This window comes from Nasonia vitripennis (assembly GCF_009193385.2).
Source record: "Nasonia vitripennis strain AsymCx chromosome 4 unlocalized genomic scaffold, Nvit_psr_1.1 chr4_random0005, whole genome shotgun sequence".
Lineage (NCBI taxonomy): Eukaryota > Metazoa > Arthropoda > Insecta > Hymenoptera > Pteromalidae > Nasonia > Nasonia vitripennis.
The window spans coordinates 2,129,452-2,152,112 of NW_022279640.1; the positions used below are offsets into that span (position 1 = coordinate 2,129,452).

At 36.9% G+C, this 22,661-nt stretch overlaps 1 protein-coding gene across 1 annotated transcript in view; it reads left to right on the top strand.

Annotated features, from left to right (window-relative positions):
* LOC103315901 (protein white) overlaps positions 1-22,661 on the top strand; it is a 501,432-nt gene that overhangs the window by 343,700 nt on the left and 135,071 nt on the right. Inside the window, exon 6 of the mRNA XM_031928240.2 lies at positions 18,275-18,427. Within this exon, the coding sequence (XP_031784100.1) occupies positions 18,275-18,427 (153 nt within the window). The remainder of the gene's footprint in view (positions 1-18,274; positions 18,428-22,661) is intronic.

Genomic DNA, 22,661 nt, shown 5'->3' on the forward strand with positions numbered 1-22,661 from the left:
TGCCTGCGATTACCAGTGGATTCGCGGCGACTTCTAACTCCTCGATAGTCTGTAACAAATTCGCTTTAGCCTCAACAAAACCCGTCTCAACCTCAAGATACTCATCTTTTTCAAAATACGACTCACCTTTGAAAGCCGCCTTGTTCGCCTGCAAAATCAGGTCTCTTTGAGAATACTCAGACCAATATGCATCTAACAAACTCAATTGCGTGCACATATGCGGCAGCGTGCGAGCAGTTGCCGCTAATTTTGCAGTATTGCGCTTAAAGTTGAGTATAAACCCGCTCGTACGTTTTTGCTTGACTAATTCACCAGCCGGATCTGCCATTATTGCAAAATTAAAAAAAAACTAACGAGAGAGAGAGAGAGAGAGAGAGAGAGAGAGAGAAAGATTAGATTAGATTAGATTAGATTAGATTTATTTGACGTACAATATGTTGTACGATAAATTGTATACAGCAGCAATAGTAGTACAGCAAAAATGTGTATTGTGAAAGTATGATAATGTGAAGATGGGTCAAGCGAGAGTGTGTGAGTGTGTGCGTTTGCGTGAGTGTGTACAGGCGTGTGTGTGTGTGCGTTTGAGTGAATGTGTACAAGCGAATTCAAGCGTTTGTGTTTTCAAGCTCAAGAAAGTGCTCTTTAGCTAGTCTCTTGAAACCTGAGACAGATGTAGTGTTACGAATGTGAGATGGTAGGTTGTTCCATAGGTATGAGGCGCTGATATGAAACGAGTTCCTCAGCGTCTCCGTCGCGAATGTCGGAATATCCAGAGGTATCACCTCCCCCTAACAAGCCGAAGTGTCACGCGGAAGTCAAAGTATGCCAGTACGTATGATGGTACGGCTGTGTTAAACATTTTTCTTAGGAAACAAACTGTGAAATACTTCCTGCGTCCGGCAGTGGTTAGCCACTGCAACTCCCGCCTGTATGGGGAAATGTGCTCATCTCTTCTTACACCATAGATGTACCGAATTCCTGTATTCACGAGCCTCTGAAGTTTTAGGTCGAGTTCCTGCGTCAGGTCACAGTTTACGAGGGAACAGTAGTCTATAAGAGGAAACAGGAGGGCCTGCACTAAGTGCTTGCGCAACCTGAGATTGGTGCTTTTCCTGAAAAAGTAAAGCCTGTACATTAGTGTGTGAGCACGCTTACACACCTGTGTAATATGCTCCCTCCACGTAAGTTTAGAGTCGAGAGAGAGAGAGAGAGAGAGAGAGAGAGAGAGAGAGAGAGAGAGAGAGAGAGAGAGAGAAACTAGAGCAAACACCGTACTGTCGCTGCCTCAACGTGGCTTGACGACGCCAAGTGAGCGAAAGCGAGACAGAGCTTGAGCGAAAGAGCGAGAGAGAGAGAAAAAAACCAAACCTCTGCACTGCCTGCGCCGTCGACTCTCGTGCTGATTTTCCGGACTGCGCGCGTCATCCGAAGTTGGCGGGAGCTAACCGTCGCTGAAGCCGGTATGCGGGAAAAACGTTCTCCAAGATGGCCGTCTTCTTCTGTTTTCCACTTGATGTGCCCCAAACGGCGATCTCGTGGCTTCTCTCAAACTCTCTATAATCTATCGTATCGCGATCGAGCGCCCGTTAAAAAGGGTAACTCTCTCAAAATATTGAATATATAATAATAATGAAACACATATGAGGCATTCTACGAGAAGTCGGACACTTCGCGGTCGAAAAATCGAGTTTTTGCAATTTTGAGGACACACTGACCAGACCAAGTTTCTTACATGCGCTTGGATATACAATACGTAAAAAACATGGGTGCCACCTCCAAGCATGGTCTTCAAAAATTGCATGAAACTGCATAGCATATTTGACCCGTGCAGCGATAATGAAACGGCTGCGAGCCATAAGATGAGAAAAAAAAACTCGAGCACTCGCGCTCCGCGCAGAGTGTTTACTCGCATTGGCTGATCAATTAACCTAACCTGATAAGACATGGCGCGGCCATTTTTTCATTTAAAATTATTACCGTTAGGTGTACAGCAATCAAGCTTCTTTTACATCTATAATACAACAGATGAGTCAACAGGACATATGATTTAAATTCTTTTATATTCGTAATGTCTATCAAGTAGCCTTTGTAATAATTAAAGAATCGTATGTATGTTTATAACTATGACTGACTAAAAGAAAATGAGAATCGGAGAGGCGAAAAATTAGTTTTTTCTTCGCAAAATTAATTTATAAACTTAATTATTTAACAAACGAGCAATTTTCTTAACAAAATAATATGCTAATTAGAAAGATCTTATGAAAATCTTTGAAATTGTATAGTCATAAATAAACATCAATAGGAGATCGAATAAAATAGATATAGAATTCGTAAAACGTAAATAGGTTATTTAGCAAATTCAAAGTATAATAGGTCACGGCGCGCTCTCGACAGCATAGTGTTTAAAACTTATACTTGCCATCGGGGCAATTAAGGACAGGTTTATACAAATGTGTCATGAATTACTTTAAAAATAAAAGTAACGAATACAACGTAGAAATTGGAAAAATGGTTATATTACCTACAACATCTTCAGGAAGTCCACGATCGTTACAATAAAAGTCTTTAGATCCAATCATAATAGTTCAAAAGTATAGTAAACCAGATCTTTTATTACTATGACGTGTAATCCAGAATGGAAGGTAATTAAACAAAATTTAATAAAAAATGAATCAGCTATTGATAGACCTAATTTAGTAGCAAAAGTTTCTAATGCAAAAGTAAATGAATCATTGAATGGAATTTAAAAAAAAAAACATTTTTAGAAAATGTATTGCAAATGTATTGCACCGAAAACAGAATTTATACTAGATCTTAATAAGTATTTAATTTATAAAAAAAATGTAAAGAATCACTTAGTCATAGGTGATTTTAATATTGACCTGCTAGACTGTGATTATTATAGCCAAGATTTTCTATGTAACTTCCTTGATAAGGGATTTATTCAGGGTTTTGTTGGTATTACAAAGCCAGCTATCGGTAGAGCTAAAGGATCATGTATCGACAACATTTTCATTAAATCTCACAACATTAACACAGCCACATACAAGCTTAAGCATGATCTAACGGATCATTACCCGATTATCATAGCTGTAAATAAGCTAAAGACAGTAACTAAAGAACCGTATGTTTTCTTAAACTACAAAAAAATAATAAATAACGCTAATTCAAGAAACTGGGATGAAATTAGTTCGATACCTGATCCAAACTTGGCTGTAGAAAAATTGTTAAATGAAATCAAGCAATGCCTAGAATTGTCAAAAACAACAAAAAAGGCTAATAGACAAAATGGTAGAAAAAACTGGATTACCGACGCAATAATAAGATCATGTGAAACCAAAGAATTTTTGTATAATTTGTGGCAACTAGATGTGCAGAATAAACAGCTTAAAATACAGTATAAAACCTATTCTAAAATCTTGGATAAGGTAATTACCGATGCCAAAATGAAATATGAATTGAATCTAGTGCAGAATAATTACAACAACCCAAAAAAACTATGGGAAATAATAAATACAAAAATCGGTAAAGTTAAAAAATCTAATGATGCCATAAATTATATAAAGGTTAATGATATGAAAATTACAGACAAAGTCGAAATAGCTCAAAACATGAATACTTTCTTCTGCGAAATTGGGAGAAAATTAAGTGCAAATATCGTGAAACCTGTCAATGCAGAACTTAGGCTACCTGACATTAATCCTATGTCGATTTTCTTAAAGCCAACCAGTATGGCTGAAATAATAAGTATAATCGATACGCTAAAACTGAAAAATGGGGGATTTGATAAGATAAATGCCAAGACTTTAAAATTGCTATGTAATCATATAGCAGGTCCTCTGACCCATATTTTCAATAAGTGTATTGAAAAAGCGGTATGGCCTGATGCTCTAAAGAGTGCTGAAGTAGTGCAGATTTATAAATCAGGCGAAAAACATAAGATCACGAATTATCGACCTATCTCTCTTATATCTAATGTTGCAAAAATTCTTGAGCGAATTATGTATAATAGAATAAATGATTTTGTAGGAAAGATTAATATAATTTCTAAGCAACAATTTTGTTTTATGAGAGGGATTGGTACGAAGGATGCTCTGAACTACCTAACCAATGTATTATATAATAATATCGATAAGAGTAAGCCTACGATAATAACCTTTCTTGACCTGGCGAAGGCCTTTGATACTGTTGACCACAGTATACTACTGGCCAAATTATATCGTATTGGAATCAGGGGTCAAGCGTTGGATCTCCTTTCTAGCTATCTAAATGACAGATATCAAGTAGTCAAAATAGACGGTAATGAAAGTAATAGAACTTTAGTTAACACAGGAGTCCCACAAGGAACGATATTAGGACCGCTACTATTTATCCTGTATATTAATGATGTCTTAAAGGAGATTCCCCCCGAGTCCATAATTTCTTATGCAGATGATACTGCTATTATAGCTACAGGTAAAGACTGGATAGAAGCTCAAGTAAACATGAACAATTTCTTAAGTGTAATTGCCGAGTGGCTGGCAGTAAACAAGTTGTCCTTAAATGTAGGAAAAACAGTGTGCATGACTTTTGGAAGTAATATTGGAAGCGTACCAGCTCAGATAAATGTTAAAATTCTTGATAAAATTATAACTAGGGTGGAGAACTTTAAATGTTTAGGAGTTGTCTTTGATAGTAATCTAAAGTGGGATAACCACATGCAATATATAGTTGGAAAAACTAAATACCTAGTCTATATTCTTTATAAAATCTCTAAATCAATGCCCATAGAGACTCTCAGAATGATTTACTACGCTTTTTTTCATAGTATTATAACTTATGGCAACATTGCTTGGGGCGGTGCATATAGGAATAACCGAGACCAAGTTCAAAAATTACAAAACAAAATTTTAAAAATCATCAATAAAAATAACTTTTTGTTACAAGACAATCCATTAAATATAGGACAACTGTTTGCTTTCGAAGCTCTTAAACTACACTACTATGATCTCAAAGAAAAATTCTTAGCATCAGATAGTGTTACTAGGAATAGAAGTATTATTATACCAAAAACAAATAAGAGAATCAGCAATAAGAACAGCTATATGAAAGCAATTAATGTATATAATAAGCTTCCTAATCGACTAAAAGTATTAAATATAAATAAATACCCTCAAAAGAAAATCATAAAAGACTGGATACGACACAACTGTTAGAAAAATAATAAAAGAAAAAAATTGTTTCAGTATGCAATACACAAATTTGTTATTAGAAGCTAATGCCAAATGTATATATCTTAGTTTTAAGTTTTAATTTTAAGTCTTATTTATATTTTTCTTTTTCCTTTGTAACCAGACTGCGAACAGGTAATTTTATTTACCTCTACAGGTTTCCAGGTATGAAATACATACCTTGTAAATTTCTTCTAAATACTTATGTAATTGAGTTTCAGAAAAGAGGTTTATCACATATGTATTTATTGGCTTTTATTCATAAAAATCATAAACTGAACAATGCAGATGATATTGATAAACTTATAAATGCAGGAATACCCGATGAAATGAAATATCCAAGGTTACATAATATCGTTTAGCAATCAATGATACATGACCCTTGTGGTAAAAATAACTTAAATCCACCATGTATGGATAGCAACATAAAAAAATGTAGAAAAACTTTCCTAAATAGTTTAATGAGCAAACTGCTTTTAATAATACTGGGTATTCCCTTTATCAACGAAGTAACAATAGAAAACAAATTCGTTTCAATAAAAACAATATAGCTGATAATCGATTTGTAGTTCCATACAATCCGTATTTATTGTTGAAATCATAACTGTTATATTAATGTTAAATTATGTTTAACTATTCAATGTGTCAAATATTTATTTAAATATTGTTATAAGGGGCAGGATTGTGCATTTATTAAAATGAGTCAAAATCATAATGAAAACGAATGTGAAGAAGAAAATTTCAACTGCGATGAAATGAAACAATATTTAAATATAAGATATGTAAGCCCACAAGAAGCAATGTATTGTCTAATACAATATGCAATGTACGTTTTATCATACGTAATTTACCGATTAGCTGTACATTTAAAAAACGAACAGTTAGTATTCTTTAAGGAAGGATTAGAGGAAGAGTTGATTAATAAAAACTGAAACACAACTTTGAACGTATGGTTTGAACTAATTGCAAACGATTCGCAAGCTAGACAGTACTTGTTAGTTGATATACCATATTATTACGTTTTCAATGAAAAAACAAAGAAATAAACATCAAGAAAAAAAGTTTGGAAGCCAATTATAAGTAGAATGTACTTTGTAAATCCGCAGGATCATGAAAGATATTTTCTAAGATTATTATTATTACATGAAAAAGGGGCTAAATCTTATGAAGAATTGAAAACATTCGAAAATGTTACTACGCAACATTTCATAAAGCAGTTGTAGTAGACAATTAATAACCACCGATGAAGAATGGGACAAATGCTTGAAAGAAGCAATCAAGGTTGAATTTCCTAAAGCTCTGTGTAACCTGTTTGGTTATATATGCATATTTCATCACTCAGTAAATGTTAAAGAATTATTTGAGAAATATAAAGCATATTTTTATAGTTTATTTTAAACTAAAAAAATAGGTAAAAATATCTCACTGAAACATATCAATTCTATTTTAACAAGTCATGGGTATACACTGACTGATTTTAATTTACCTAAATTTAGTAATAATGTTGAAGAAAACGAATTATGAAGAATTGTATGCAACAAATGAAATTGAAAATAATTAATTATACAATATGAGCTCTTTAACGAATAAACAACGTGAAATTTTCGATGTAGTAATAAAGAGTGTAATTAATAAAGCTAATCAATCAAGTGGAGTGTTTCTTTATTGAAGGACCTGGAGGTAGTGGAAAAAGCTACTTACTAAATACAATTATCGCACATCTTATATCTTATATTATGTTAAAGGCCTTATCGTTTCCGGCTCCTAAAAGATTAACGATACATAATTGGGCTTTATATTTTAGGATTTGAAATGTTTGGGCTTTACAAATTTCAGGCATTATTTTTTGAGTCTTATTTGTGGGCCTTATTTGTTGAACCTTACAAATTTTTGCCTTATTTGCCACGTTCGTATCCAGTGGCTGGATATATACCAGAGAGCCAAAGCAGCGTCACACGAGCCTGTGCTATACATCAGGGCCCGGCACCTCAAATTTTAATTTTTGTAGGTACAAGTATGAGCAGCGAGCGTTTGGCAGTGTAGCCACGCCTACTTCTTCGCTTCATACGCGCGCTCTCTTTCTCTCTCTCTCTCTCTCTCTCTCTCTGGCTTATAGGGACTCATGCCGCTCGTGTTTCTGTGGGCGCGTCTGCGCCCAATTAAACTCAGTATAAGCGTTCCGTATATGCGAACGCGTTACTGAGTTTATCTTCCCGAGCACATCTCGCCTGGCATGCTTGCACTTCGAGCTGCGGTAGTCAGTACGCATTTCCTCCTCAGACTCTACACACCTAACGAATAAGATGTCAGTAGATGTCGCGTATTACACGCTGTTCAGATGGAAGCCAGTATTTCTGTTAGTGCGGCAAATCCAGTGAAACGCAACACAGGAATAGTGTATATTTTAATCTATCATTTTAATAAATACTAACTTAGTACACCCGGGGATCTTCCTTAAGGGCTGATCCGGGGAGTCTTTCCATTCTTGGAATAACTCAGCACGAAAATATTAACACCTAACTCGCCTACAACGGGACGTAAACATACCGCTATATGCCGCCCGGCTGGGCTAACTACCTCAAACCCCAGTAGGTTATCCTAGGATGCACCACAGTTCGAAATTATTAATTACCTCGATCTAAAACTCTTGTGCGCATAACAACTAATACATACGAGATCATTGCATTCATTGCCATCCGCGCGTGTGTGTTTATACCAATTTTTTCCAAGTCATTCTAAAATCTCTGTTCAATATTCTTTCACAACATTCGCGTTTCTTTTTAGTTAATACTAACAGTTTGTTCAATCTGTAAGACCTGTTGAAAACCAGGCACACACTTTGCGCGAACGGAGTGCTTTGTAAAACACTGAAACGGCACAATCACAATTATTCGTGGCCGCGAAATATCGGCTACCTGTTCGCACGTGCATGGTGCTATAGCGAAAAAGAGAGCCAGTGCACTGCACATTACAGACCAATTACAATATACATACGCTGTTATAATTAATACATGTATCATAAAATATTCAAAACTTACTTATGCTTGCTAACATGATCATCAGATTCTTCCGAATAATCGTTAAATATGGAGCGTGTTTTTATCAGTTCTGTATTGTAATTCGCGATCACTTCTTGTCACTGCAATTTTTTTCTTTGTTTATTAGACGATGATTCCGCTGTTCTGCCATCAAGTCGCTCGAAATTGACATTCGTTTTTCAGGAGTTACAATTTCACCTTCTATGGTAACCTCCAAAGATTCCAGCCAATTTTTGTTTTCTGCGAAATGAAAATAAATTTAAATAAAAAGTAATTTAACTTAAGTTAAACGCTTTTTTTCTCTATTTTCGCTGGAAACCAGCCGCTTCACCATTTCGCAACAATGTTACCCTTTCGTTGTTTTACGTGCTCTAAGCTTACAACGTCCTTTACTTTAGAATCATGCCACAAAATCATCACAAACATTTTGCTCAGACATGAAAGTCGCTTTTCAAGTAACGTAAATAAAGCTGTCGAGATGTGTCGTGATATGAGCAACGATAAACAATTGAAATACAATATAGGCTATAGTAGTGAACGTCTTTCGCGTAGTTGTATGTAAATAAACTATTTAAATGCCGAAGCGAACAATCGACGAAGTTAATAATGATTACTCTAGATCGAGTAATTATCGTTTTCTTGCTGCATGTGCCGCCAGCTCTAGCGCAGAAAGCATCATCGATTCTGAAAATGAAAGCAGTGATAGCAGTCACATCGACTCATGTTCCTCGGACAGCAAGTCAAGCAGCGACCGAAATTCTTATTGTCATACCTCGTGCATCAACAGCACGACTTCAGATCAAGGAAGTAATCATTTCGTCGCATTTAATATATGTAGCTAGTAATTTATTTCGGGATTTCGTTTGTCATAATTTTATAGGCGTTGAGGCGCAGCTTGATTCCGATGATAACCTGGACGGCGATAACTATAACCCAGGTATTTACAAAATGAAAATAGAGCAAGATTATTGTTATCAATTGTCAGCAAACACTATGTGAGTATTGGTAGGCTGCCCTCTCATTTTGGGAGCTAAGCTCCCGCGCGGGAGCCACGCAGTCCGCGCGGGGAGAAAATGCTATAACCTTAAACGTGTTCCCTCTCCGCGCAGACTTTGGAGCCTGTGGAGCTCTCGCACGAGAGCGCAGCGCTTTCAAAAAGAAAGGGCAGTGACGAGCAAAACTCGCGTAGTTCTTTGCTCTCACTTTTGGCCGCGATGCATAGAAATTATAATTTTTTGCTTGATTCAGTATAAAAAGAAGCATTCCGATGTTTGGTGATAGCTTTTGACAATAACATATAGATGAACGCGTGGTCGGAGCTAGACAAAATCTTCATCAGGACACTACATCTGATGATAAGGTTAACGATGACGCAAGCTCATCAGAACATGAGTCGGAAGACACCTCGGACGACACCTCGGAAGAAGACGAATCAAGCGCAGAAAGCAAAGATGACGCATTTGTCGGTATTTACCGTTGCTTTGCGTTTTCGAGTAACCGGAGTACTTCTATCGAGTATATTATCGCTTATATCAATGCATTGCATTCAGCCAAATAACTGTGTCAAAACATTGTACAAGTTGAAAAAATTTTTAAGCGATATTAATGTGCCACTTAATAAGCATTATTACTGCTCTGCATGTTTTTCTAAATTAAATAAACAACAGTTACGACAATATTACATATTTTATTGAAGTATCAATACTATCTCAAATCATGTCGCTTTACAGAAGATCGAGATTTTACGAAAGTTTGATTGATCGCAGTGCTCGTCAAAAAGAAAATGAGGCTAATTTTGAAGACATATATGACGGTTCCGTATATAATTCCGTATATAATTGATCCCAGAAGGCGCTCTTAGCTTGACTGGTCGTGCTGGTAACCAACTCCGCTATTTTTTAGTTTTACAGGATTTTTTTTCCCAGATTTTAAATTAACTTTTTCTCCAATGAGTGCTATTTGGTGACCCAAGTATCCCTATTAATTTGTTTGGTCGCTCCGGGAGTAACTGAGGTGCTGATCCTTATATCGTCTCTCCGACCACGTGGTGCTGTGCCATTGCGCATGAGCTCCTTTTCGAGAGCCGGACCCAGTTCCCAGCAACCGTGAAGCTGCCTGTTGCCTGCTCCGTCATCGCTCATTCGTCCTCGGTGACCTCGTGAGCGCACCAGTGTGTGGCTTCTGCTGTCTCGTCCGTAGCAGTGGATTAATCTGCAAGCGGAGCCAGCGCGGTCGCCATCTTTATCTTACACGACGTCCGAGCTTCCATGCACCTACGACCAGTGTCTGTGCGAACGTTGTGATCTGCTGCAGTGGATCGCGCGGCGCTGTTTTCTTTCTTGAATTGTGTCGGATCTGGGTTGCGCCTTGTTGCTTGCCAGCGGTGCGAGTGCCTGATGTGTTTTTGTGCCTCTGTGGTGGTTTTGAGTGTCACATTTCACTTGTGCCATTATGACAACTCAGTTGGACGACTCCAATATGTCCAAGCGTAGATGTGGCAGAAGTCACTTCTCTGCCTGTGATCTGGAGAACTTCCAGTGTTTTGGCACCCCTAGCTGGATCTGCATCACCTGTAATCGTCGTTTCTATCATGATTGTGCAGTCTTGACCAAGTGCAACGCACTTGATCATGCTCAGGAGAGGCTGATCTGCTACATCGGTGCTCCACCTGTTGCCAGTGTTGCCTCCCATGTGACGTTCAGTCCAGTTAAGGAGTTGTCGGGTGCTGTCGCAGGGGATTTTTAGTCAGTGAGCCTTTTGGAAGAGTTTAAAAAGGCATTACAGATTAATTGTGCAGACATCAAGTCGTCTCTGGCTGTAATCGACTCCACGCTTACTGATTTCAACACTAGAATTAGTAAGAATTAGTAAGACTCCAGTATCAGTGAAATTTGTCTTGAAATTACTAGCCTTCAGTCCAGAATGCAGGCTGTTGAGGATTTGGCTCGTCAAAGCTCCAACAATCCCACTTGTCCTTCTTGGCCTTCTACGTCGACTTAGATTATCAGCAATAATGTTTCTTCCTTAGCACATCAATCTACAGTTGACCTGGCAAGCGAGCTTCAGGACCGCATGAGTCGCTCCTGCAATGTGATGATCTACAACGTGCCTGTTGATGACACTCCTGACCTGGTCAAGGTGCTGCAGTGACTGGCCAGGATCTCCAACTTGAACTTGAGCAACTTGACAGTCAAAAGATTTGCTAAACCATCAGCCCGCAGCACTATACCTCCTGTCCCGGCCAGGTTTGATGGATCTCAGTTTGAAGCCCAGAGGGTTATTAACGACCGTAAGCTTATCAGTGATGGTGTAGAGGTGGCTGCTGATCGCACACAGTATGAAAGACAACTGTTCAAGAGACTCCGGACTGAGGCGAACGCACATAACAGTGCTAATCTTAACTCACAGAAGACCGTTAGATTCATTCATGGCACTCCTACCCTGGTAGATGTCAGGAAGAGCTCTAGGGGCCACAACTCTGGCAACTCAAAAAACTAAGCAGTCGAGAGTCTGTAAAGGGTGAGAAGATCCTTCTATACTATCGAAATGTCCATTCAGTCTGCAGCCATTATAAGGTATCTCTTTAGAGATCTAGTTTTACCCAGATATCATTTCTTCCTGATGTTGTTGTTCTAACGGAAACATGGCTGCTATCAGATTTTTCTTCCAGCGAACTGGACCTAAAAAAACTACAGCATCTTCAAATGTGACCGTAATCTATCTGCATCTGCTGTTTCACTGATGAATTATCCATATCGAATGAGCTTTCTTCTCACTTCTCATCTGTGTACAGTAGCGACTCTGCGTCTATTCTTGACCGCTGCGATGACTTGGAGCCTATTCCAAGCTTTCTAGCCACCTTGCTTAAAGTGCGCTCGATTGTTCAGGGCCTTAAGCTCAACCCGAATCCTGGTCCAGATGGCATTCCAGCTCACTCTGTCAGGTGCTGCTGGTCGGTCCTTGAGAAACCCATAGTCAAACTCTTGAATAAGATCCTGTCTTTCGGAGTCTACCCTAGCAGCTTTAAGCTCTCATACATTCTGCCTGTCTACAAGTCGGGTGACAGACACAATGTTGCCAATTACTGGCCCATTTCCATTATTGCTCTCACCCTTCGGCTTGTGGACGTACAGCATCGTTTTATTGAAGGAAGATTTGATCGGTTTCATTAAACGGACTACGTCTGATTTTAAGCATTATAGCACAATTAACTATTTGTACAGATCTCTAGTCCTACATATCTTACTCTACTGTCTTCCTATATGGTCTCCATTTACCAAAGTTTCGGCAGCGAGGCTTGAATCCGTTCAGCATCGTATTATCAGGTTTCTAGCTTTTAAGAATAATTACCCTACGAGTAGGCTCGAGCACGATTACACGGAACTGGCTCAGTTTTTTAATCTGCCGACCATCATGAGTCTACATCATTATCATGACTGCCTGCTATCCTTCAAGATCATCCATGACTACGTTTCTTGCGACGCAATCACTGCTAAATTCAACATAAGGGAACATAAGGGAATTAGCTTATTCTCTCCGTAATCATCGACCTCTTCAAAAAGAATCTTCTTCGTCAAACGTTGGTTTCCTCTCCATTATTAACAGACTGAGAAGGTCTTGGAATGTTCTTCCGCGGAGCGTTTCAGATATCTCCGCACTATCGAAATTCCGGTTTAAGAACTTTGACTTTAGCTTTTGACCTATCCGAATCTCAATTCTATATTTCTCTTGAACCATTTTTCATTATGTGACCATATTCTTGTAAAGGGTCTTCTGGCCCGTTTAATATGAAATAAATAAATAAATAAATAAATAATTCTCTACCAGAAGATTTTTTAAGTAACCCTAATAACATTCGGCTGGAACTCTGATGGAGTGCCGTTGTTTAGATCTTCAAAAATAAGCATTTGGCCATTATATCTTATGATTAATAAGCTACCTTATAAATTAAGAATTAGGAAAGAAAATATGAATATGGCGGGACTATGGTTTGGCCGAGATAAACCATCGGTAAACATGTTTTTAGATGCTTTCCAAAAAGATTTAAAAAAATTGTTTAGAGGCCTAGACATAACTGTGGCAAACTTAAGAAATATACGCGTTCGAGCACAAATTATAGCAGAAACGTGCGATTTGTGCGCGAAAGCAATCTTTTTAAATTTTCAACAATTTAATGGCAAATTTGGTTATCCCCATTGAAAAATTGAAACTCAACGTTTTGAAAATGTTCAAACTTTTCCGTACACCGAAAATTTAGACTTGCGAACGACAAATGAAACTGGATTATTAGCTGAAACTGCTGAAACAGCAAATAGCCATGAATTTGGTGTAAAAGGACCTTCTTCTTCAAATAAGATAATGTATAATTACGTAGAATCAACAGCGATCGACATTATGCATTGCGTGATTCAAGGTATGACAAAAAAGTTACTTTTCTTATGGTTTGACAGTGAAAACCGTACTCAGCATTTTTCTCTTTATGCTTTTATGGACTTAATTGATAAACAAATTAAAAGTCTAGCTCTGTCTTAATTTCTCCCCAAAATACCACGAAAACGTCAGACCACGCTGATTTGAAGGCTTCTGAATTGAAATTATTTTTATTAGTGTACAGCTTAGCAGTTTTGAAAAATATAATGTCAAATCGTTATTTCAAACACTACATATTACTAGTACATGGAATAACACTTTAATGTTCTTCGAGTATTTCAAATGCAATGTTAATTGAGGCGAAACGAGTACTCAATGAATATGTTTTAAGGTTCGACATTTTGTACGGGCTAAAAAATTTGACCTGTGATTTGCATTTGCTGTGTCATTTATCCGATGGTGTAAGAAAATTCGGCCTACTTTGGACCAGAGGTTGTCTTCCGTTTTAAAATTTAAACGGCATACTTAAATCATACATACACGGCTCTCGCTACCCAGAGTTACAAATTTATTCATCGTTATCAACATTCTTATCACTGTCCGAATTGAAAGAACAATTTGTACGAACAGAAAGAAGACTGACGTTTATAAATTTTGTAAAAAAAATGGATCATTCAGATACTCATAGATACCAGGCCAAGATAATCTTTTTGCCATAGATTGTTATATCAAACATACGGAGATTCCAGAATTTGTTATAAATGACATGAGAATTCACTATAATGTTCTTAATCCTTCTAAATGTTATTTTTTCAAACGCCTCTTGAAAAATGGAATGTATTATGGTAATGCAGCACACGCATATACAAAAAAAAATCAAATTCTTCGTGCTTAAGTACAGTAATAATAATGTAAATAGTTTTGGCGTTGTTCAACTATTCATTACAGTGTGCGAATGTTACTGCAAAACCCCAGGCAATGAATGCAATCAAAACTGTTTAGTGTACGCGATTGTCACGAAATGTGTAGTAGAAAATGCTTTTGTAATTTCCATTACACAATCTCCAGTACTTAATATTTATAAGTGTAACACGATGGACCATGGATTCATTGCTATTAATATAATAAGCATAATTAATGTTTGTTACGATTTTATAGTCCATGATCAATACTACATAGTAGATCAAACTAATTTTAACGAGGTTGAATAATAATAATAATACTGAAGCTTTACTCAGTAAATATTATTAATAAAATGTTAAATATGTCTACATTTTGCCGCATTATGTTTAAATTCAAACAAATATATCAATTACGTACCGTTCCATGAGTACACTCATAATAGTGCGGCAGCCAGCTAGGTTTCCGTAGCCTTTTCAAACGGAACGACTCCACCCAGGTTTTTCTAATGTATTTTTGCCCGCTGAATCCAAATTTCGAGGGTTTAGTGTCAAAAAAATGGCAGGTTATTCGTTATAAACAATTTTCTGGAAAATGGTTGCAAAATATTTACTTTTCCGTACTAAAAAATATGTTTTCAGATTCCTTGTAAAAATGTAAGAGGAAAATATTCTTATACATTTTTCCGTAAAATGCATTATTTCACGTGGAAAAATCATTGAAGTTTCGAAAATTAATATGGGAAAAGTAAAAAAACCATTGCATTTCCAAAGCTTTAATCTTGTTTTTAAGAGAAACGATGCATTTTACGGAAAAATGTATGAGAACACTTTCTTCTTGAATTTTTACAAGGAATCTGAAAAAATATTTTTTAGTACGGAAAAGTAAATATTTTGCAACCATTTTCCAGAAAATTGTTTATAACGAATAACCTGCCATTTTTTTGACACTAAACCCTCGAAATTTGGATTCAGCGGGCAAAAATACATTAGAAAAACCTGGGTGGAGTCGTTTGAAAAGGCTACGGAAACCTAGCTGGCTGCGGCACTATAAACTAAATAAACTTTAGCTGAATTTGTTTACATAAAGTGATAATAAATTTAACAAACGTTTGTGCAAGTTTTTCGAAAAGCTGTAGGCGAAGTTCTTACAAACTAAAGCTAAAGTTTATCTAAACATTCATGTAATGTAAAAATGCAGGTTCGGCATAGTCCCATTGACTACATTAAAATAAAATTTGGCTAAACATGAACTTTATGTAAAGTTTATACAAACATTGGCGATTTTTACGTGCGCAGTGCCGAAGTTCTCCTATGGCTCTAAATTCAAACATACTCGCAACAATAGATTTTCATATTATACAAGTAGCAGTCCTTATTTATGTAATTTTAACTTTATAAATCATAACACTGTCAAGGCAAAATATAAAAACTTATATTTTTATGCCTTATTTAGTAAGCCTCATTTTTGGTCTTTTATTAGAACTTATTTTTTGGGCTTTACAAATTTTAGGCCTTATTTTTAGTCCTTTATTGGGCATCCTATTTTTGTTTTATCCTTTTTACAGTTTTTCCATTAAATTTTTTTTTCTCACAATTTTGGGGCCTTAATCGTCATCGCAAACCCCAATCTTACAGTATAACCCTATTATACGTAACTATAACACTCCGTGTACTCTGTAAACAAATAAGCAAGGCTAAAGTAAACCAATAAAAATGTTTGAAGTCATTAACAAAAGAAAAAAAATCAAAATACGCGATTTTACGAAAAAGGTAAAAATTTTGTTTTAGTATTTGGCTTATAACTTTGCAGATTTTTTTTTTTTTTTGTCAACGGGTTTATGGAAGTATATTTTACAGGAAATTTTCTAACAAAATAAGTAATAAAAAATCTCACTTTTTTTAAGTTTAAGAGTGTTTTGTTCCTTTGAATCTGTTCATTACTTCCATTAATTTTTCATTCTCTTTCCGGTCTTTGCGATCCACTCTTATTCCTTCAGTTCCACTTCTTCTGATTATATATGCCCTTCTCGCCTCTATTATAACTTTTAGCTGATCTTTTATTCACGTCTGCCCTGACTGACTACCGTCCGATTTCACTTCTCTGCTTTCTCTCCAAGGCCCTGGAGTGGCTGGTGCACAAGCAAGTCTCAGAATACCTTGAATCAAGGCTATTGATAGACAACCTTCAAACAGGCTTCCGCACTGGTCACAGCACTCATTCGCTGGTTTGCCTCCTACCTCTCTGGGAGAGAGCAAGCCGTCGTTGGTGACAATAGTGAGCGTTCTTCTCCTCGGCGTCTTAACATCGGCGTCCCGCAGGGATCCGTTCTGGGTCCCTTGCTGTTCGCATTGTACATCAACGACATCGGTTTCTGCCTTGATACCGATGTTTCCCATCTCATCTATGCGGACGACTTGCAAATTTACAGTCAATGCCTCCTTGAGGAGCTCGATTCTTTATCAAACAAGATGAGTGCTAATGCCGAGAGGATAATGGGCTGGGCTGCACAGAACAGGCTAAAACTTAATGTTGCTAAAACCAAAGCAATTGTCCTGGGCTCTCCCTACTGCATAAACGCCTTACTCTCAACAGCTAACACCTATATTATCATTGGGGGTGCCCAGGTCAGCTTTGAATCTTCCGTGCGTAATCTGGGATTGGTGCTCGACTCTAAACTTACGTGGAAGGAGCACGTTACACAAGTGTGTAAGCGTGCTCACTCACCAACGTACAGGCTTTACATTTTCAGAAAGAGTACCAATCTCAGGTTGCGCAAGCACTTAGTGCAAGCGCTCCTATTTCCCCTTATTGACTATTGCTCTCTTGTATACTGTGACCTGACGCAGGAACTCGACTTAAAACTACAGAGGCTCGTGAATATAGGAACTCGTTACATCTACGGTGTAAGGAGAGATGAGCGCATCTTCCCGTACAGGTGGGAGCTGCAGTGGCTAACCACTGCAGGACGCAGGAAGCATTTCACTGCTTGTTTCTTACGAAAGATGTTTAACACAGCCGTACCATCATATGTACTGGCATACTTCGACTTCCGCGTGACACTCCGGCCTGTTAGGGGGGAGGTGACACCTCTGGATATTCCTACCTTCGCGACGGAGACGCCGAGGAACTCGTTTCATATCAGCGCCTCATACCTATGGAACAACCTACCATCACACATTCGTAATACTGCTTCTATCTCAGGTTTCAAGAAACTAGCTAAAGAGCACTTCTTCGAACTCGAAAATACATGAACATCATGTTGACACTCACGCACACGCACACACTCACACACTCTCGCTTAACTCATTCTCACCTTATCATCACACTACACATCTACTACAACAGACATCTTATACTATTATTATGCCTGTACTCTTACTAGTCCTGCTGTACATAATTGATCGTACAACACATTGTACACAAAATAAAACCAATTAATCTAATCTAATCTAATCTTCTTTCTCTCCATCCTTATCTTTGTTACCTAACCTATTTCTGTTAATCCCTCCTTCCCTTTTTTGTATTGTTTTCCCTTTAACCTTATTCAGATGTATTACATATTTTCTTGCCCTCTTTTTCTTTTCTCTCCTGAACCTCTCTCCATCTTTCCAAATTTTTTCCACTAAAACTCCATATACTAAATCGAACCAAACTCTAACACGTCTGACGTTGCAAAATGACCCCAAATCACCCCAAATTCATAACAGTTAATGTTTGAAATAAAAACTAATAAATGTAAATATTTCTCATTAGGCTAGAATGAAAATGAATAGAGAGTATTATACTAATTTAAAGAAGCAAAAAATTAATATATTGCTTGCAGAATTAGGTTTAACGAAATGTCGTTCAACAAAATTATTACAGTTGTCATGTGGAGAAAGAAAACGAACATCATTAGCAGTACAGGTAAGGATTTTCAAAGCGTTTTATTATATTTTTGTAGCTAACTTTTGCAGCTAACATTATCAAAAATATTTGATGATATTTTTTATATAGAGACCTGCGTTACTTGGCTCGTAACTCGGTGTCCCGGTTTTTGTCCAGGTTTTATAATAAAAAATATTTGAGTCGTTCGTAACATTAGTTTATAGTGCCCAGAAACTCTCATGAGCGATGATTATGTGTTCCTCTACTAAACACATATACATTATTTACAAAAGTATCAGGTAACTTGCTCATTGTATAAAAGTCAAAATTAAATCCACACTTCGAAAGCCCATTGAAAGCTACAAAACAAGTACCCTTTTTTTTCACTGAAACATTTACGAGTCCCGGGTAACGTGTCTATGATCTCTGTTTTTACAAGTGTTATGTCCTAAGCTATTGAAAGCTGTCACAGGACAGTAACTCTCCGGGTTATTTTGCTTTCATAAGCACGGACGAGGACAAGGCTTTAGAGCGCAAAGCTGAGCGCCGTCGGTGCTTGACTACCTTCGCGATCTATTTAATAGAACGGCCTCCAGTAGCCGCCGGAAAATCTTTCGAAGCTGCACTAGTTCCCGTTACACGCACAAATTTAATTTAACTCCCAAATTTTGATTCCGCTACTTTCCGGGTCGTCGAATGGACGTGACTCTAATCGTTATCGCGAATTCGTAATATTCGAGAGGCTACTTGGATTTCTAATCATGAGAGAGAAAGAGAAAAGTGAGCGATTGAAGCATGCTTATTTAAATGAAGTCACTTACCTTTTTTTTTGTTCTCTGCTACTGGACTGCTCGGCTACTAGGACGTCCTCTCAGCAGCTTTGGCTCAGCTTTCGAAGCGGAGTAAATGCGAGTGTGGATTGGTTCGCAAGAGTCAGGAGTTTCCAGGTTCAAAATACACTTGCGATTTCGCTTTTTTCTTATTTTATTCAATTTTAAACAACTTGTAAATAACGCTCGCTCGCAACTATCTGACGTTTTGTTAATTATTTTGGTTTGTCAAGAATGACGAGCAGCAACGTAAGTATGCTAGTTCAATAAAGTGAAAATTTTATAAGTGTTGCACGGCCAAAATTCTTCTAAGTTTTAAATAATAAAAAGAAAATATCCTAAGTTTTTGTACTATCCGAAATATTCTAAGTCCCGAACGGTCGAAAATATTCTAAGTTCCAGGACACCGAAATTATTCTGAGTCGCGAAACACCGAACCGAATTCAGGCAGAGCTTGCGCGTGGCGATGATTTTTAGAGTAGACTGAGGACGTGAGGACCTGTTGCTGGGCTCTTTTATGCTCTCGTAGTAGAGGCGATCTCCGATTTTCGTCTCCCTGGCAGGGTGGGTGTTTGGCCAATTAGGAGGCCTAGATGCAGCTTCTTGCCTTATTTGGAGCTTTTAATGCATGTGACGTTGCAGGGAGGGCCAATCAGAAAACCAGAGTAAAAATCCTTTCCTCTTGTAGATCGAGTCCCCTTGTGCTCTTCTCCTGTCAAACTCGCCTCTGATTTACCTTCCTTATCTGCAGGCTCATTTTTTTTAATTGATCCCCTCCCCTATGGACATTTTCAACAGTATTATAACGCCGTAGGATTGTGATACATTTCTGTACATTACTGTAGACTTGTATACGTAGACGTACATTCGTGTACGTTTTGAGTGAAATTCGGACATTTAATACAGCATTATACGTAATCGTACGCAAACGTACGCAATTGTGCGCGAATATGTACAGTTTTATACATTATCCGAGATAAAACAATTTTTATACCTAAAATTTTACTAGAAGATAGTTCTAGAAGATACTCGCTTGTGCATAAGTGTACGTAAGCTTACGCGAACGTACGTAAACATAAAATAGAAGTACACAAGAGAATGTTTAATGGCTCGCGGAAGATATTTTAATCATAATAAATGTTTTATAAAAAATATTCATCTATTTAATAATTATATCTTAAGTTAGTTTACATATTTTGTAAGCATTGCTTTGTTGAGGGAACTTATAATATTTAAAAATTCTTTGTTGATGATTACCACCTGATAATCAGCTGACATTTTGCACGATTACCAGCAGATTATTGGCTGATTATTATCTAATAATCAGTTGATTGTCATCTGCTTTTTTGCAGTAGAGCCATGTCCTAATTAATTACAATTTCCAATTTTTTTATACTTATTTAGTCGGTTATTATTACATATATTGTTACTTATATTTCTTGTATTGTCTGAAATATAATATTTTTGATAAAGTAATGGTAATTGCTGATATACCATTAGTCTATAAACAATTTGCTGCGCAATACGATTATTACATTTTTTTAGTAACAATCTTTTGTTATTTTCAAAATCAAGTGTACTATTACCCAGTTTTCAACTATATCGTTTAAATGTAATAAGAAGTAAACATTATAATACATGTACTGTATACCGTATGATTTTTCAATAATATACATTTACCTACATCTATGTACGGTCGCGTTCGTTCACGTGCATTCTCGTACGTTCGCGTATGTTTGCATATTTTGTCGTACATGCCTATTTGAATCATTTTTTGTAGATGTACTCAAAATTCGGTACGATACTGTACAACGACATATACCCACGTACATTCGCGTACGTTCCTGTACAATTGTGTAAAAATGTTTGTTTTAAAATAAAAAATGTCCGAATTCCACTCAAAACGTACGCCAACATACACGAATGTACAGCATTGTAACAGTTACGTACTGAAATGTATTGCGAATACACGGTTATTATTTTCATTCGGGCTTCTATTTTTGCATGATTCAATAACAAAATTTTTAATTTTTTTGTACTCCTAGCTCTTGATAGAGCAACGTATGGCTATGGCTAAAACCTTGTGTTGGTGCAAATTGTTTGTATGATTCTTCTTGTGATTTATTTATCGTCAGAATAAATCCTAAACGCAGGGGAAATTGTTTTTGATTCATATTAAACGGAATTTTTGCTTTAGATGGCGATAGCGTTATTCGTGGTATCAATACTAATTTTTTGTATAGTTTCTATTCAAAATTTCAGCCTAAATTGAATATTTTATTAGTTTATTATTAACAACCTTGTTCCATTGTTCCAATTAATTTTTATATTTTTTATTCAGCATATGTATCAAATTGTATATATGTAACGATGTAATTTCATACAAAACCTATTCAATTTCATCTCCATGAAGCGCTTTTTAATCCCTAAACCTTTGAACGCGGGCTTCAACACTTGCCATAAAATCATTTATATCATCGTCATTAATTAAATTGACCAACGTTTTTATCATACTTGGCGTATAACATGTTTCTTGCGCATCAACCATGCCATCTTTACTTTTATTTGCAATGAATTCTGCAAGCTTTTATACAACGGTACTTACACTACCTGATATATAATCTAAACAATTAAGTCGTAATTCAATACACTTTGATGTGTAGTCCTTTAAGCACTCAAACGCTGACTCCATCAATACGATGGATCGTCGAAATCTTCTCGACATATTGGCATGATTGGGCTGTCTATTCTCCTTAATTATGATGGCTTTGTCGTGATGCCTACGTGTGAATTTGAACGCCCACCTAGTACCATAAATTATTTTGCCATTCATCTCGCCAGCATCATCAGAAAAATAATTGTAGATTTCATCAAAATTGGACCTCAACTCGTTCCAACCATCGTATGAGACGGCGATACCGATTAAGTTTGAATTTAGAATTCTCACTACCGGTTTATAGTACTCGTCGTCCAAAGAGTAGTATTCTAGACCTACGTTAACCTTCTTAGAATAAGACTTGTTTAGAGCGTAGAATGCACAAAACAATCGTATCAGTTAATGGATCATTGAATCGTACGTCCAAACGAACCCTTCCATGTTTGATCAAATTCCAATGAGTGTTATCATTAGCTGACAAATCAGGAGTCAAATCAAAGGCAAATAAGCTGTAACCGTTTGGATATGATTCTCGCGTTATTTGGTTACCTTCGTTGAGAAAGTGTACACCTATCCCTGAAAATAGGGTATGATACGCATCAACGTATAGTTTAATTTTTTTATCATCTGGTTGTAAATTATCTGTATTTATGGATACAAATCTTAACATTCGTGATTGAACGTCTCCTATCACGTATGGTTCACAAATATCGATATAGATCATAAGCATTGATGGTAAGGCGTTAGAGAGATGGTCTTTTGGTTTCAATCAAGTCGTTCCTCTCGA